Source organism: Pseudophryne corroboree, chromosome 6, assembly GCF_028390025.1.
Source record: "Pseudophryne corroboree isolate aPseCor3 chromosome 6, aPseCor3.hap2, whole genome shotgun sequence".
Taxonomy (NCBI): domain Eukaryota; kingdom Metazoa; phylum Chordata; class Amphibia; order Anura; family Myobatrachidae; genus Pseudophryne; species Pseudophryne corroboree.
This window is the reverse complement of record NC_086449.1, coordinates 308,495,969-308,512,893: the sequence shown is the minus strand read 5'-3', so window position 1 is coordinate 308,512,893 and position 16,925 is coordinate 308,495,969. Positions and strand designations below refer to the sequence as shown.

General features: G+C 40.4%; 1 protein-coding gene across 10 annotated transcripts in view; it reads right to left on the bottom strand.

The window, feature by feature from the left end:
• Window positions 1–515: 515 nt before the first annotated feature.
• TJP1 (tight junction protein 1) overlaps window positions 516–16,925 on the bottom strand; it is an 805,169-nt gene continuing 788,759 nt past the window's right edge. For 7 of the 10 annotated variants that reach the window (XM_063926229.1, XM_063926221.1, XM_063926226.1 and 4 more), the window contains 7 exons: window positions 16,621–16,845; window positions 14,221–14,271; window positions 13,063–13,214; window positions 12,043–12,511; window positions 10,542–10,759; window positions 10,140–10,283; window positions 516–2,138 (listed from right to left, as the gene is read on the bottom strand). In XM_063926229.1, the coding sequence (XP_063782299.1) occupies window positions 2,044–2,138; window positions 10,140–10,283; window positions 10,542–10,759; window positions 12,043–12,511; window positions 13,063–13,214; window positions 14,221–14,271; window positions 16,621–16,845 (1,354 nt within the window). In that variant the 3' untranslated portion in view covers window positions 516–2,043. The remainder of the gene's footprint in view (window positions 2,139–10,139; window positions 10,284–10,541; window positions 10,760–12,042; window positions 12,512–13,062; window positions 13,215–14,220; window positions 14,272–16,620; window positions 16,846–16,925) is intronic. The other 3 variants (XM_063926222.1, XM_063926225.1, XM_063926223.1) reach the window with 3 other exon arrangements.

The following is a 16,925-nucleotide window of genomic DNA, read 5'->3' as shown; positions in this document are numbered from 1 at the left end:
TAATTCCTCATTCAGTAAAGTTCAGAGTACAATACACAAATTTATACTATATGGCAGTGGTTCCCAAACTGTGTGCCATGGCTCCCCAGGCTGCCTCGGGACACTTGCGGGGTGCCTTGGATTGGTGGTCCAGGAACAATTCAAATTATTTATGGTCAATATAATAGGCAAAACCAGTGCTGGTGGCTGTCAGTCATAAAATATGGGGACAAACAGAAGCAAATCTTGTCCATCACCACACAATTGAGCCTAAGGATGACATATAAATACAATTTATTTCATTTAATACTTCTTTCTAAATTTCTCAATAAGACATTTTTGGCCTAGGGGTGCTGTGAAAAAAAATTCTTATACTCTAGGGCGCCGTGATTCAAAAAAGTTTGGAAACCACTGCTATATGGACTTTTCGGTTCCGTTTCCTGCAAGAAAAGAATGTCAAGTTGCATTAATCACCCTAACATCTCTGTGCATTGTCAGCAAAGTGTAACACACAAACTCACACCTTAAGATTTAACTTATTTTAAAACCAGTTTTATTTTGTATATTTAGAAATGTGTAGTTTTTAATAACTGCAAAGGAAAAAAAATTAAATAAAAAATAAAATCAGCCACACGTGAAGGACTAATAGTTGATTAGGAGAATGCAGTGCTGTATCTTCTACTGAAACCGTGCGGATGTGCCATAATAAATCGTCTATTAGTAAAAAAATACATTTTAGGGCACATTATACAGCATCCTTATCACAAATTGCAGCAGGGATACTTTAAAGATAATAATCAAACTAGAGAATTCTGAGAATTTATGCTCAGCATTTATAAAGATAGCAATTTTTGTGCATTTTGCTTCAAAATGTTCTTGTGGTGAGTGCTGTAGAAATGCGCTTTATTGCTGCAGATGTTACAAAGTTCAAGGCTCAAAAAAGGTATGAGTACAAAGGTATCCTTAAGAAACGTTCAGTTTTCTTTTTTATACAAAAAGTAAAGCTTAAAAAAGTTACATTTACAAACAAAACAAAAACAAAAAAAAGTGGTATGCACGCATTTTATATACAGGCATTGTAACATCTTTGAGATATTTTTTTTTTTTAAATGCATAGCAGAAACATACAATTTCCTTCAGTATCTTCAAGGCAGACAGCAGGAGAAATCTATCCCCTGCCTGCTAGCCTCAAAAATAAGTTCACAATAAATCATATTTTTCTTCAATCTCTCTTCATTATACATTACCCTAAATAAGCGCAAAAAAAGCCATATGAACTTCGTAGTACAGAGAACTAGGAAACAAAGACTATCATAACATGAGGGTAAGGCATCCCTGCTGGTTAAATGTGTGTAGTAAATGGTTAATTTACAGATCCACAGAAGCACCAGAACCACCGCCAGCCACATAAACCCTTTGGCTGCAAAGGGGGCTGCAACATGTATTTAGACTCCTTGAAACAAAGGGAGAGTGAGTGTGTTATTTGCACAGGTTTCCAAATGAAGCCTGTCACAAATCACTGAGTTTTATATAGTGGTTGCGTCTCATCCGATTACTAAGTCCGCAATGACTAGCAGATCTACACTGCACAGCCCCTTGCCTTCACAAATCGCTTTGTTCTGGTGCAGACATTTACCAATCATGGAAAAAAAAAAAAAAAAGTGCTAGTCTTTGTTATCAAATTCCAAAAATGCAAGCAGTATCCTTCAGCGGCATTGGGCAACCAAATGATCATTCTGTAAAATTACTGTAGTGTTATCAGAGTTGGTCCTTTGAAGACAAACTAAAGCAAGTGAAAGGCTTTTTTGTTTTTTTTTTGTTTTGTTTTGTTTTTTAAAAGAGACAAGGAAGGCGTAACATTGGTAGGACCTTCACATGCCGTTTCAGAGGTCAAAATTTTGACCATGGCTTTAAAGTCTACTCCGCAATACGTAAGTTCAGGCAAAATTTCAAGCACTATTGAGTCCCATTGTTACTTAGAGATCAAATAATACTCAATAGGATGTGTAAAGAGAATAGGTCCAAAGCAGATTTCACATTATCTGTGGTCTTTACACTGTACGCTTAGAAGTGATCTATCAATACAGATACACAATTTGCTCCGACAAGATAATTAGGGTCACCCGGAAGAGATTTGTTCTGCCAATGTTTGGGGTCACCTGTAGAAATGAGGGGGAACAAAACAAATTTGTAACTTTTTGCTTACATGTATTTGCACAGTCATGTTTCATACACCAGAGTATAAAAATTAAACAAATTAAAAAAAAAACAAATAAGTAGCTTTGTGGATTTTGTTTCAACATATGTACGGCTCTTTACAGTGTATTCTCTTTACTTCTTTTAATATCACATAATTCTTGTAAAAATTCCAATAGAAATAAATGCAACACAAGATTTGAGCATAAATCCCAACACTGCCCTCCACAGGACATACTTCCAACTACATCAAATTTATCATGATACTGAAAGAAAAAAACCCAAACATGAAATTACATTATAGAAATATTATCAACACAGCATAAATGTTACAAAATACGCAGCTCTTACAGCATCTGTTCTATTTTTCAGATATTTACAGTGATTTTAAATGTAATTTCATATATCCCAACATTACTGTATTTCAGGAACGTTGGATAAATAGCACCATAGGGTGATCCATTTTTTTGTCTAACACTGATAGCAGACTCAGAGGTTTCTACAAGAAACATTTTGCAGCATCATCTAAGCAGCTGTGCTATTTTTATAGTAATTTCACCCAGTGGCTTCTCTTTCAGAACACAGGTCAAGAAGCCGCTCATGAGGACGAGCCATTAAAGTGCACCTGTTGACTATTCATAGGGAAGTTATTTTGCTGGCTGAATAGTTATACAATGCAGTCCATCAATATACTAGGATGACACAGAAGTCAAAGTACAACAGTGATATTACAGATGTGTTCTCGTACAACTATCCCTTTTGCACCAAATGGCACCAAACAGGTGCAATTCCGGTGATGCTTTGCTACTTTTCCCCAAATTTGCTTAATTCACAAATAGTTTACTACAGCTGCATCCTCATACACCTAGCCCCAACACACCAAGCAGCTGGAGATGCCTGGCGTGATTGAGCGGACAGGTTCAGACTAACTCCGCTAGCATCGGGGTGTGTTTTTTTGATGAATGTGTGTCTCATTCGCAACACAAGGCGACAATGACGCACCAGGACACTCTGTGGATGAATTTTATATGCAACACTTGAGTATCTGTGTGCAACCGATACCTTTTTCCCACCAAAGTGCTGGGTACGACCTGAGATTTGGAACACAGTTCAAACCCGCATCAGACCCCTTTCACACTATGGCTCTGACCTGGGTTATCGGTGCAGTTTACAGTCTCTCTTAGAAATTGGGTAAAACCCAGAATGGTCTGGACTGGCTCCCTGCAGCAACCTCTGCCACTCTGGAGCTTGTAAGGTGTGTCCACGTAGGGGGTAATGTCTGTCCCCAGCTGTAACCGGGAAGACTGCGAGGAAGAGATTACAGACTCCTCATATGGTTTTAACCCAATCTCTGGTGGCTGTAATCTCTCGCACCCTGTCTCCCTGGTGACAGCTGTAACAGAAACCCTCCCACTGGAGGGGACGTGCACTACAAGATCCACTCTGGAGAGGTTGCTGCAGGGAGATGGTCTGGTCTTTATCCAATCCCTTTCTCCCCACGCTGTAAACGGGACCCAAGTTTGGATGACCTGAGTTACTCGTTTCCACTGAACAGTTACCTGGTTCAACCTTGGACGCTACGTGGATTAGATTCCCAGGATCCAGGTTATTTTTGAGGAAGCTATTCCCAATGAGCTGTGACCCAGGTTATCGCAGCAATAACCCGGGTTTTAGCGGCGGTGGAAAAGTATTATGAGTCTGTATGACGCAATACGTAAATTGACATATAAAAATGTAGTGGCTGCCGCGTTGTACCACTTCGTATGCAGATTTAGAAACTCCATCCCCCTCAAATGTTGCAGATCAAAATTAATCAGCAGTGCCTCCTGGTGCATTCTAATTGCATCATGTTGTGACACATTTTTCGACAGAAAAAAAACAAAAACAAATCCCAAATGCTAGCAGAGTCTCTCGGAACCTGGCATGCCAAGAAGGGCTATTTGGTAAAACTGCAGCAAAGATGTATGAGGACACATCTGTAAGTGCTTAGGATGTTTTTTGTCACAGTTATTGGTATAAAATGCAGCTTATACATGTTACATATGGCGTTGGTTACTCATATTTAACCTGTCTTTTTTCTGTTTAACTTGGATTGTGTACTTTTCTTCAGATTTGCTATTTTCAGTTTGCGTCTTAAGGTGCATACACACTTGCCGAGAAAATGAGCGACGCCGCTCATTTTCTCGGCAAGTGTGTGTGCCATCGCCAACCAGCGATGCGCTACTCTGTAGGTCGTTATCGACCCTTGCTGTTGGCCGTGCAGGCAGCTCAATCTGGACTGTCGGCCAAGAGCTGCCTACATGGCCCGGCTGCTGCATGACGACACTGAGTGATATGAACATCATATCACTCAGTGTGTATGCCAGGCCGCAGACCACCCGGCCCGGAAGGGGGAAACACTAGGCGACGTCGCTCATTGAGCACGTCGCCTAGTGTGTACCCACCTTTAGTTCACTTATAGTGTACTAGTTACTTAGAATTAATGTTTTGGCGTGGCTAAGTAGCAGTCTGTAGCGCACTAAACAGGGCTGTTTGGGACAATTTGAGGATAGGTGTATGTGGACACAACTGTACTGGTTTATTATAGGTTGTATCCTCATGCACATTGTTATTCAGTTTACAAACTTACTTTGCTTGAACCACAAAGGCCTCAGTCACCTCACTGGTCACTAGTGGTTACGATTGTACTATTAGGGTTATCATTGCGTGTAGGCAAAATGGTACACTTTACCAAAACGCATTACAGAATATCACAATATTCACACGCTAAAACCACTGGTAAGAAATGCTAAAGGTGCAGGTATACATACTTTGTGACCTGCTGTAACCCCAGAGCTGCTGTGGGTGTAAGACACAAGCTGATTATGAAAGACGGTGCACAGTGTTTCATATAAAGTAACCTTCATGTAACCACTTTAAATTAAGTATTTCCTGGACAAATATATTACTCTGTAAAGAGATCCATGTTCTACTGGTTTGTAAGTAAACCTTTTTTTCTTATTTTAAGGCCCTTTAAATCTTGTTCTGTCTCGTTTTCAGGGTATTAAAAAGCAATAGGAAAACTGCATTAAGTGATTTCATTTTAGTTTGCCTTCTCTAGGGAAAGTGGTTTTTTTTTTCAGTACAGAAGAATTTCTTGATTTTGTATAGAATCTGTAATATACTAAGGCTTCACTATAATTCATGGAATGGAGAAATGTTAGAGAAGTGCAATCCATTTTACATAAACACTCCATAAAATGCAAATATATTATTTGCTGTAGCCATTGCAGAGAGCACACAGCTATTTCCCTGCTAGCACACTCAGTCTAGATTTGCATCTATCCTGCAGAGGAGTGATGAGTGTGGCAGTGCCCCACACGAGGTAGGTAGCTTGATATAGGATATCTTGCTCTGTGTACAGCATATTAACACAACACTTGCAAAACTTGTTCAATTGATTACTTGCAAATCCTACAGCATTTCTCCAACCAAAGCACCTCAGAACGGAAACGTCTCTTTCCTAGTCAGACAAGGGACAGTTGATCTCCATTTTAGATGCAACTTTTAGCTTTTTGTATAGATGCAATGTTTTTTACACATTTAAAAACAAAGAGCACTAACAGGTTTCCAAGTCAACTTCAAAATGAGCAAATGAAAAAACCAAATGTAACGAATGCTTCCAGCTGTGAAGAGCTGACGGCCCGCTTGCTTTTACAATGTATTTTGGGTACACTGTAAGAGTACAGTAGCCTGTGTAACAAGAAAACACTTCTCCAAACGAGCCTTCAATAAAAAAATGCTTTTGTTGAAAATATTCAGAAACAAGAGACTTGGCAAACGCTATGCAGAATGTGCCAACAAGGAATTTCAATAGAGCAAAGTGATTTAATTAGTCCAGACAATACAGCATAGTGGCTCATTAAAAACCAGTAAGCCTGATCTCAAAAACTTTAATTTAAGATGAAGGGTTAATTGCTATGGAAAGCACTACATGTACCTAAACACTTTGATTTATCATGTTTTTTAGAAGAGGGGCAATAAAAAATGTCTTACCAGGATACTTTAGTCATTTGCTAGTAATAGCAACAAGACTGCCAAAGTTAAATTGCTTCATTTTGTATGCAAAAACATGCAGCTGATTATGCAAATAGTTTGTGTTCAGACAGTAGTTAAGGATGTAGTCAAACATGTAATTGCAAGCTGCACTTTTCCAGCTAGGAAACTTGGATTAAGCTGTCCTGCATCACACTTCCCTAAGTCACCCCACTGAAGACTGAATCACTACCACCTCTAAGGGAAACCTATCCCTGTGCTGATGTTTGGTGTTTGTTCATCCCCTGGAATATAGCCCCTTAACTCACAAAAAGTTCCATAATCTGACCCCATTACAAATGGAAAGAATGGAGCCACCAGGTAAATTTCCAACTGTTGTCAATTTAGGGGTGTATTCAATAAGAGTCAGATCCATTCAGACATGCATTTGTCAGAATGGATCCGACAACCACAATTCAATGAACGGCCAAATCCGACTGTCGGATTTTGCCATTCCTGGTGTCCTGTCCTGCTGCCGCGGTCAGCTGCAGAATGAGGAGCTGGCAATGGCGCGGAGGGTGATGTGTGCGGTGATGAGGGGAGCTGGCGTCGTCAGCAGGGGTTAATGTGTGCGGCAGCGGGGGGAGCTGGTGGCAGCGGTAGAAGGGGTGGCGCTGCATGGAGTAAGGGGCCTGGCCGGGGGAACGCCCTGCTCAATCCAACTTTTTTTTTAAAGTCGGATTGAGATTGTCGGAAAGGGGGCCAAAAGCTGTTGGATTTGGCCCAGTTTCCGACAGCAGCAGGCGGATCTGCGGGTATTCCGCCAATCAACCTGCTTTCTGACAGCATTCCGACAAGTAGGATTTCCTGACTTGTAGGAAAAAATGTGCCCATATTGAATAGGTCGGAACCCCTTCCGACCTATTACAGTCGGAAACTGCCGTCTACACCACTTCTACAAACGCAGGCTCACTAATGCTGCTTTCACATCGCAAATGCCGGATCCTACCCGGTAAGAGAAACGTGTACTTACCGGGTGGGATCCGGCATTTGCGCTCCGTTGCTGGCTTTCCGACCCTGCAATATACCGGGTCGGTTGCCATAGCAGCGGAGGGCGCAGCAGCAGCAGGGGCGGGGGTGGAGAGGGCGCAGCAGCAGCAGGGGCGGGGGTGGAGGCGGCGCCGGGAGATGAGCTCATCTCCTGCGCCGCCTCTGCCTATACTGTGAATGGGAGCCGTGTCGCATCGGAACGGCTCCCATTCACACTGCGCCTGACCCGGTAATCAACCCGGTAATAACCCTTCTTTTTTACAGGGTTGAATTACCGGGTCAGACGACCCGCTAATTCACCAAAGGACCTTTCACATCGCACACGGACCCGTTTCGACACGGCAATATGCCGTGTCGATACCGGGTTTTTAGTGCGATGTGAAAGGGGCTTTACTTTGGTAATACCTGGATTCCAATGTAATAAAACGCTTGTATAGTGTGCTTTTGTGGCTAAAGTTTCATCATACTTTGTTAGATAGTGACAACACAATAGCCACAGGTTGCTTATTTCAGGGTTAGTGTACTACACAAATTCATTTTGCAGAAGAGCATTTAATTCTGTGAAGTGGAAGCATTATAAACACATCAATTAGGATCATTAAAAACAGTCCTAATACATTCACTGAAGCGTTCTAGTCAATGCCATATCAACTATTAATGTACTGACAAACTATACATTGGGTGGTATCCTATCAGCCCCGATGCCGCTTCGGGCGACCAAAACAGCCAGATATCGCGATGTAGGGTATGGTTCAACTCAACTTAGGTCGACATTCATTAGGTCGACATGTACTAGGTCGACAGGTGAAAAGGTCGACAAGAGTTTTTGGACTCGTGGATCGTAAAGTATGAAAAATTCCAAAAAGTAATTTTTTTTTTAAAAACTCATGTCAACCTAGTACATGTCGACCTAATGCACATGTTGACCTAGTATATGTCGACCTAATGCCCAAGTTGACCTTCAGTGAATGACTGTCGACCTAACGACCGTATCCCGCAATGTATGACTGATTGTCATTATCGCCCGAAATTGGATCTGTGATGTCGCAAAAACATATGGGATCGGGGATAAGTCCCCAAACCTATCCGTTAGAGCAGCCCCGGCGGTCCTTTAAGGCAGATTATGCTTTGGGTGCCTGAGGCACCTGAAGCATAATCCCCGATAAATGCAGGCAATAGGCTAGCCCCTGGCGATCCTATTAGCCGCAGGAAAGTAATGCTGCTAATAGGATACAGCACATTGTGTTACATATATTCAGCAACAAATTTTTGCTTTCTGCTTGTTTCTAACTATGGATTCAATTTGTTTAATTCACACAGCTAAAAAAAAAAAACTCGAAAGAAAAAATTACCAAACATTTTGGGAGCCATTTTATATGTTATATAAGCATGTTAAGCCATGTAGCTCAGACACCCCTTTTAAAGTCTTAAAGTGCCCATGTCTCCTGCGGATCCCGTCTATACCCCATGGTTCTTGAAGCTTCCCCAGCATCCTCTAGGATGTATGAGAAAGAAAAAATTACCAAACATTTTGGGAGCCATTTTATATGTTATATAGGCATGTTAAACCATGTAGCTCAGCCATAGGGCCTAATTCATGTTTATGTGTAAATGTCCCAAATCTCTCACTTTCAGGGTACTGCTTGCATGAACACTCAATCCCATAGATCACATTGGATGAGTGAGCTGAACTTGAATCCATATAGGGCACGGCCCTCTCCCCATGATGCACATTAGTCTACTTTGCATGGGAGACCAGTTGCTTTGGTACAGGTTATAATTATTAGAAGTGCATGTGAAGTTTTACGTCTGCTGTTACAGTACTACACTGTGGGATTTTTCTCTATTTGAGCATTTCAGCAAAATGGTAGTTCACGTAAGAAAAGGATTTTAAGACTAAGGATTTGTTCTGACAATGACTACTGTCAGTGCCTGTGGACCCATTGGGGACTTCTTTCTGCTTTATGTACTATTTAATGCGGGGTGACACTACATAGCAGTGAGCACATTTGGCAACTCATAGGTGCACTTTTTCTTTTCCAAACTTTTTATTTGGATATTGTCCTAATTCATGTTTGTACACAAATGCGATTGCAATTTCAGGACTATGGCACTGCTAATGTTAGCAAGTGTAGCTGCCGCCCAGAAATGAAAAGAGACGCCCAATGGAGCCATCGCAAACTCAGTCGCAATTGCATACACATTCGCAGCTTACATGCAAAACGAGGAAAAGTGAGATTAAGGGTTGGTCTATGGCTACGCAGACTAGACAAAGCAGTAGCGACGCAGGTGCCATGTTTTTGCACGTACGAGCATGCCGCTGATGCCAGATGCACACCCATAAAACGGCCATGACACAATTGCGTTTCTGCAACCACTCTGTTAACTCCTCCAAATGGTCACTTCTTGCCAATCACTTTCACGACGCATGTGAACTGCAACTATAGCACATGCGCAGTTTGCTAATAAATGCTCCGCTGCGTGAACATCGGCCATTGAGTACATACATGAATAAGGTCCATAGTACATTAGAATAAGGGATCTTGTGAAAACAGTTCTACAGATAACTGAAAAAAATGTGTTTCTGATCGGAACCATGCATTCACTTTTATTGTGTAATAAACAATAGTTTATTAAACTATAGTAGAGAACGCTGGTTGTCAAAACTTTGTTTTATATAAAAGTTGCCACAATCTTCCGCATCCCTAATGAAGTATTGGCCAGCATTTAAAACTAATAAGATTCTTAAAAAGCCGTACATATGTGAAAGCTAGAAAGTGAAAGGGTACGGGAAATGCAAATGTATGGATTCTGTTGAACAATTTGTTTGTAACATGTGAATCATGCTATGTAAGCGATAGTGACCAAACGACCCATAGGACAGATGGAAGAAAGCATACCCGACGAGGTGTCGGATGATTTTAGAGCAAAAGACCAACCATCAGGAGTCATAGACGCACAGTGTGGTAAGCGCAGCTCCACCGGTTTCAGGAACTTTAATCCATGGGGCCCGCACATTACCAAAGGACTGAGTAGCGTTTCGCCTGCAAGCAAAGATCAAACATGAGTCAAAAAACCTTAACGATGTACATGCAATACAGGGCATTTTAAGTAACTAAGGGGGAAAGTTATACAATTTTGGAGAGCTAAAGTGGAGAAGTTGCCCATACCAAGCAGCCTTTGTCATTTTACAGGCTGTGCTACAATAATGACAGAAGATTGGTTGCTATGAGCACCTTCTCTATCCAAGATCTGATAAATCTCCCCATAGGCTTCTAGGTGTTGTCACATATGCTCCTAACCTTTCTCTTTATCCAGAGGTGGAAGGATGCTGTTGTCCCTGCAGACCTTGAAGTAGATTTCCTGCTCAATGCCATCAGGAATAGCTCCTTGAGGTATGATAATACTGACTCCCGTCTCTATGGAACTTAACACACCGCCATTGCTGTTGAAAATGCCTCTAGCAGTTGCTACAACAGTGTGAGCATCGTCCTCCTCATCATCTTCCAGAGCAGACGGACTGAAACACACAACACATACATTGATCACAACTGCTTTATGAGCGTTGCTTAGCAAGGCTTTTTTCTTATAAGAGGATTTACCAACAACTATACTCATTCTACCGATTGGTTAGTAAGCAACCCTCTGCAGCACAACGACACTGCCCACTATTTATCAAAATCCACTTTAAGAAAACACAGGAATGGGAGGTGAGGGGTATTTTTCTGTGGGGAGAACTAAAGTGACCGGGATATAAATATCCCAGACAGCTATGTCTCCAATGGGATCCGTCCAGGATAGGGTTAGGCTGTAAAATTCCCTGGGATTTCTCATTTAGTCTTAGTAGCAGGAAAACACCAAATCTTTTAATACATATTTATGCTTTCCTTTTGTTTACACTACAGTTTAGAAAGGCGTAGTATGTTATGCCGGCGGCCGGTATCCCAGCGGCCAGAATACCGGCGTGGGATCCCGACTGCCGGCATACCGGCAACTGGGCAAGTGCAAATTTATTCTCCCTCCTGGGGGAATCGTGGACCCTATGCCGGGTGTCGGGATTCCAGCGCCAGTATACTGAGTGCCGGGATCCCAACAGCCGGCATACTGAATACCACCCGTTTCGAGAAGGGGGTGGTGTTATCAGTGCAGCAATGAGTAGTTGTCTCTTGATTTGGGAGCAGCTGGTATATAACGAGCTGTCCAGACTCTGGTTTGTAGTAAATGGTTTCAAGGGTTGAAAACACTTAATACACTACAGTTTAGAACTAAATAAAGCCAAGAGGGAAAGTTTACAATTAACTATAGAGTATTTTTAAAACCTGTGGCATATACGGCAGCTTCTGCTTATCCCTGGATTCCGGGCTCACCACTCAAGGTGGTGTGACGTTTTGGGGGACAAGATGGGACAAATAACACATCAGCTATCTGTAAAGGTGTGGTAGTATGGGAGGTGGAGGTATAGTGTGAATAAATACAGTGATTTTTATTTGTTTCTTTTAAATGCAAACTTTACACTTAAGTAAAACACAAACCCCAATCGACTCAACACAAAAAAGTCCTTTTGTAAATTCTGTTAAGAATTGTATATAAAGTTTTAAAGGGATAAGCAGAGACATTAATAATTTTAATGATTCCTAAATTATATTATAAGATGTATTGCAGTTATTCTGAATAGAAAATTAGTAAAATAATAGAGCTTACATTTTTCACTTACAGTATACTTCTAGATGGCACAATGGGCAAACAATTTACAGTACACACTTACTACAGTACATCAAAGCTTAGTTTAGCACGTAACGTTACCTGACTGGGATAGCTTTAGGCACTGCATTGACATTATTTTGTTGATATTTAGGTTTGTTGTCCAATTGCTTGGATGTACCATCAATCTCAGGAGACATGGCCGCATTGGTTGATTTCAATATTGGTTGAGGAGAATTCTGAGGTTTGGCGGGCAGCTCAGGCTTCCCTTGTGCTTCGTTTGGCAGGAGATTGTGATTGAACTTGGGGCTCTCAAACTTGCGTTCAAAAGGTCTGGCAGAATGGGTATATGGTTTGGGAGTAAACCGGTTAAATGATGGTGTGATGGTTTTTGCAGTCTGTTCAGTGCCATTAACAGGACTTTTGTCAGGAAAGCTTTTCTGGGGGAAGTAGTTTGTCTGTACTGTATCCTCTCTATTAGAAGGTCTGAAGACAGTTGGCTTGGCCTGAGGTGGTGGTGGTTGCGGTTTAGCCACGGTGGAATTGGTAATCTCCAAAGACATAGAACTGACTGAAAAACATATATATGCACGTATTACTGCAAACCAACCAACAACATTTAGAAGTAACTGTAAAAATAAACATGAATTTAAAACCAAACCAGCAATCAACAAGGTTTTACATCATAGGTTTCATTTACATTTAGATGCAAGTACAATTAAATGGTGCAAAAACTATTTGTGTTTGAATGTATGGAAACTTCTGTGTGGATCTGCATTAAGCACACAAATACCGGGCAGCTTTGTTTACACCGAGATTCTGATTTAGAGCAGTGAACGCTCTTCTCCCAATTGTAAACCTGTCTGGCCATTTTAAATTTACCCCTTAAAGCACAATGGGGCAGATTTATGAAGCCTGGTGAAGTGATAAAGTGGAAGGTGATAAAGCACCAGCCAATCACCTCCTGACTGTCATTTTTTCAAACCCAGCATGTAACATGGAAGTTAGGAGCGGATTGGTTAGTACTTTATCACCTTCCACTTTATCACTTAACCAGGCTTAATAAATCTGCCCCAATATGAGAATAAACGCTAAGCAAAAACATGAATCAGCAATACCTACCTTCTGGATGTATATGTTTAGTATGTGCTGCATGGTTTACAAGCACTGGAGAAGGCTGGTTATACTGTGATGTGGAAGAAATCTGTGGGGTTGGGTCATATAATTTCTCACTTATAGGCCTGTCAGGAGGATCCAGATCTGCAGGTTTTCCCCTGTTGAGGTTCAAGCAAACATCAGTAAGTATTTCAGAGAACTAAAAGTCCACACACACACATACATATCACTGGGTTTCTTGCAACGTTATTAGGACCCATATAAAAAGGAGCCACTGTCCTGCAAAAGGACTGCAGAACTGAATATGTAGGCATAAATGAAAAACACTACACAGGGGGTAAATTTATGTAGCTGCTACGCAAGAGGAAAAAACTACACATTTCAGGATATATGCCCTTTGTATATTTGCACTTTGTAAGACTCACAATGTGGCAATTTGTACCTGCAAAATGTAGTTTTTAGGTTTTGTTTTTTGTTTTTGTTTTTTTTTTAAACAAATTCTGCAATCCAGAGTCATGGATTTTCCTATTCATTGATTTCTGCTTGCCTAAATCTTCAGTTCTCCTCAAACACAAACCACGTAATTCATGTATGAACAGTATTGTTGGGTAATTTTACATTCACTGAACTACGGGTATATAAGCACTCTACACCTTAGTGTAAAAGACAGAACTGAGATGTTAATGCAACAGCACAAAAATTTATAACATAAAGGCAGATGACTTATGTACTGTTCATTCCAAATGTATGATAAATCTCATATACAAGCCTTTCCACTGCAACACCAAAATGCAGCAAGAGAGCAAGCAGGAAACCAGTCTTATATATAAGTGGTGCAACCAGGTGGTTTTTTTACAGCCTGTTGTCTTATTCTATGGGTTCTTTACAGACGTGTTCTCAGCATACTGTACATACAAACAAATGCCAACTAGATCTTCAAAGCATCTTAAGTAAGAATCCCCAGCTTTATGTGCACTAATTGCGGCAAACAAAGTGATAGAACTTATTGCAATTAGATTAGCAATTTGTTTCTATAGAAAATTTCGTCACCCCCTTAGCAAATAACCGGCTGTCTACAATAATTTTGCTGGGTGCACATAATGCTGTGGTAAGTTTAGGAGGAATGACATCATAAAGACAGCCTTATGTTAATGCCAGTCTTACCACTTGATGCTCCTTTTCAAGTAGTCATAGCTAGTGTAAGAGCCAAGAAATCTATGCGGTGGCAAAGCAAATGTGACAGAAGAATGAAAGAAAAGGGTCATTCTAACTTTAAGTAAATTACATCTCGCAAGCTTTTTCTGAGACATACTTACACAAAATCTACCTATTGCAGAATAACAAACGCCTAATATAGAAACAGATTAGTTATTGTAAACACTGAGCAGCTGTACAACGCAGGGGAAGACAGAAGGAAAGATAGTTTGTACGAAGTTCTTATGATCTATCCAGGGAGGAAGACATTAAGCAAGGGTTAATATCACATAACAATGCACTGCAGTATTAGACACTAATGAACAAAACAATTTTATGGTAGTTACCATCAACCAGCTGAACCCTGCACAGCAAACCAGACACAGCATAACATTGATTTTACAGTTTTAAGTCTGTATATGACTTGCTGCTAAGGGGTATAGGTGGTGTGGTACATTTGGTGACATTGTGGCGTTCCAACGTTACATCCTGTAAAGCCTGATATTTCATACTGCATCGGTTCTAATAATCAATAAAACCAAGAACAAACCATAAGTGATTATTTCCCATGGTTCTACTGACTATATTGGCCGCTTTGTGTTTTGCGTAGTTTCGGTTCGTATTTCCTCACAAGATTAATTTAATTTGATTGTACGTAAAAATGTCCTCCTTGAGGAAATTAACACTAAAAAGCTCATTTGCAATACTCTGGAAAAAAGTCTCTCTTGTACTTTTAGTAAGTAGAGGTCACCAGACAGGTACCTCCATTAAAAACACACACACACACACACACACACACACTTAACTATGCTCCTGTGTAACATTTCAGAATGGAACAGTAAATTGGATACAGACTGCATGAATCGCAGACTGCTGTGCTTCTACAACAGATCCACCACCACACAATAACCAAGCAAAGAAAAGGGAAGAAAAAGGTTTAAAAAGTATAGGAAGCTAAATACACAAAACTATATCTACCAATTATATGTGCCAGGATATATTCTTGAGACACTAAACAGTGCAATTTTGGATGTAATTCAAAAGCTTTAACCAGCTTGTTTTTTTGTTTGTTTGTTTTTAACGGTTTCATGCTCCAGTGTTACTAATCCTTCAACTGTCCTAAATACTGGCATTGTATAGAAAATACAGACAAGGAAACAAGTCATCAGGTCACAAACTGGAAGCAAACGAGTCATTGAAACATCTGAAAGTCCCAGAAAGCAAGATACAATATTTGACAGTGTCAAGAGATTATAATATTTTTGTTTAAACAGATCACAAATTAAAAGGAGAACTCTGGGACAACATGGCCTTCCAAACAATGTTGACTTTGATGTCCCTTGTATACAAACTTTGTTAACAAAAATAAGCTAATCTGTTTGAAAGACTGTACAGTTCCCCTTTATGATGATTAAAGTGAAATATAGTAAGTTATATTGTAGCACCAGACTATTTTTTTTTTTTTAACATTTACAAACAGTCCTACGCACATCACACACTTCTGCTCTCAACATTTAATGCTGCAAAAAGGTTAAATGTGAAAGGTAATAGTATGAAGCCTGAAATATCCCCCCAAAGCGGAAACCAATATTGCTTAAAAGCTGTTTAAGTGGGAATACAGGTCACGCTTAATAAGATGCATGTCAGAGTGCTTAAATATTTTAATTGATAAATTAAAGTCCACGTATTCCTGTCCATTTCTGCCTTATAAATATGTAGTTGACAGCCATGGGAATGAAGGTGTTAAAGCTTATTTTTATCGGAAAACCTGAGTAAAATGAAATATACAGTTAAGTAAATTAAGTAAATGCAGGAGCTAGCATGTAAAAGAAACCACAACCAGCACTTGAACAGGTTATTTTTGTTACAGGTTTACAGTTATTTATGCAGCCATTTCATTTTCGCATTTCAGCATTAATAGTTAGTGTAGCAGAGCATCTGAATATACACTGCAGTGTAATACTTCCAGAGATCACTATCGATTCTTTTTGGATACTAATACTAGAATCTTCTAAAGACTTTGCACAGTCATTGTGTCTTAATTTATAGCCACCCTAGGTTTGAAATTTGTCATTTTTTGCTGGAACTAATGACCATGTATCTAAATATTTATTTAAGGTAATTGTGCCTACTGCGTTATGCAGCTCTGTAACCATTATCCATACACCTGCAGTGTATGATTTCATTACAAACTTGGGTGACATAACAAGACCTTAGAAAAGCCCCCAACTCCCCAGCACATATTAAGTAAGAACGGAGTCACAAGTACAGCTTTCACACATGAAGTGCTACGTCTTTCACTGCAAGGGATCAGGATGTAGGTGCAATGAAGAGGTCACAGAGAGACAAGTGCAGCATGTCAAAACGTACTTGGAGGGGTAGCTGTTAAAGCTAAGTTGACTCTGAGACTGTCCAGGTTTAGCAGGCTCAGGGAGGATGTTCGCAGACAGAGGAGGAGTGGGCTTCTCAAAGCTTCTACGATCAAAGTAAGACAACTGCTTCCGGTAGTATTCCTCATCTTCTTCAGGATCATAGTTGTTAGAACGAACTATATCTTCTGGTGGCTTCATTTGAGGTTTCTGCGGTTCAGGTACTCTAAGAAAAAGCACAGGAACAGTTTTTGCAACAAACTCCTGACCGTACATTTTCAACAAAACTTCAGGTTAATGCTTTGC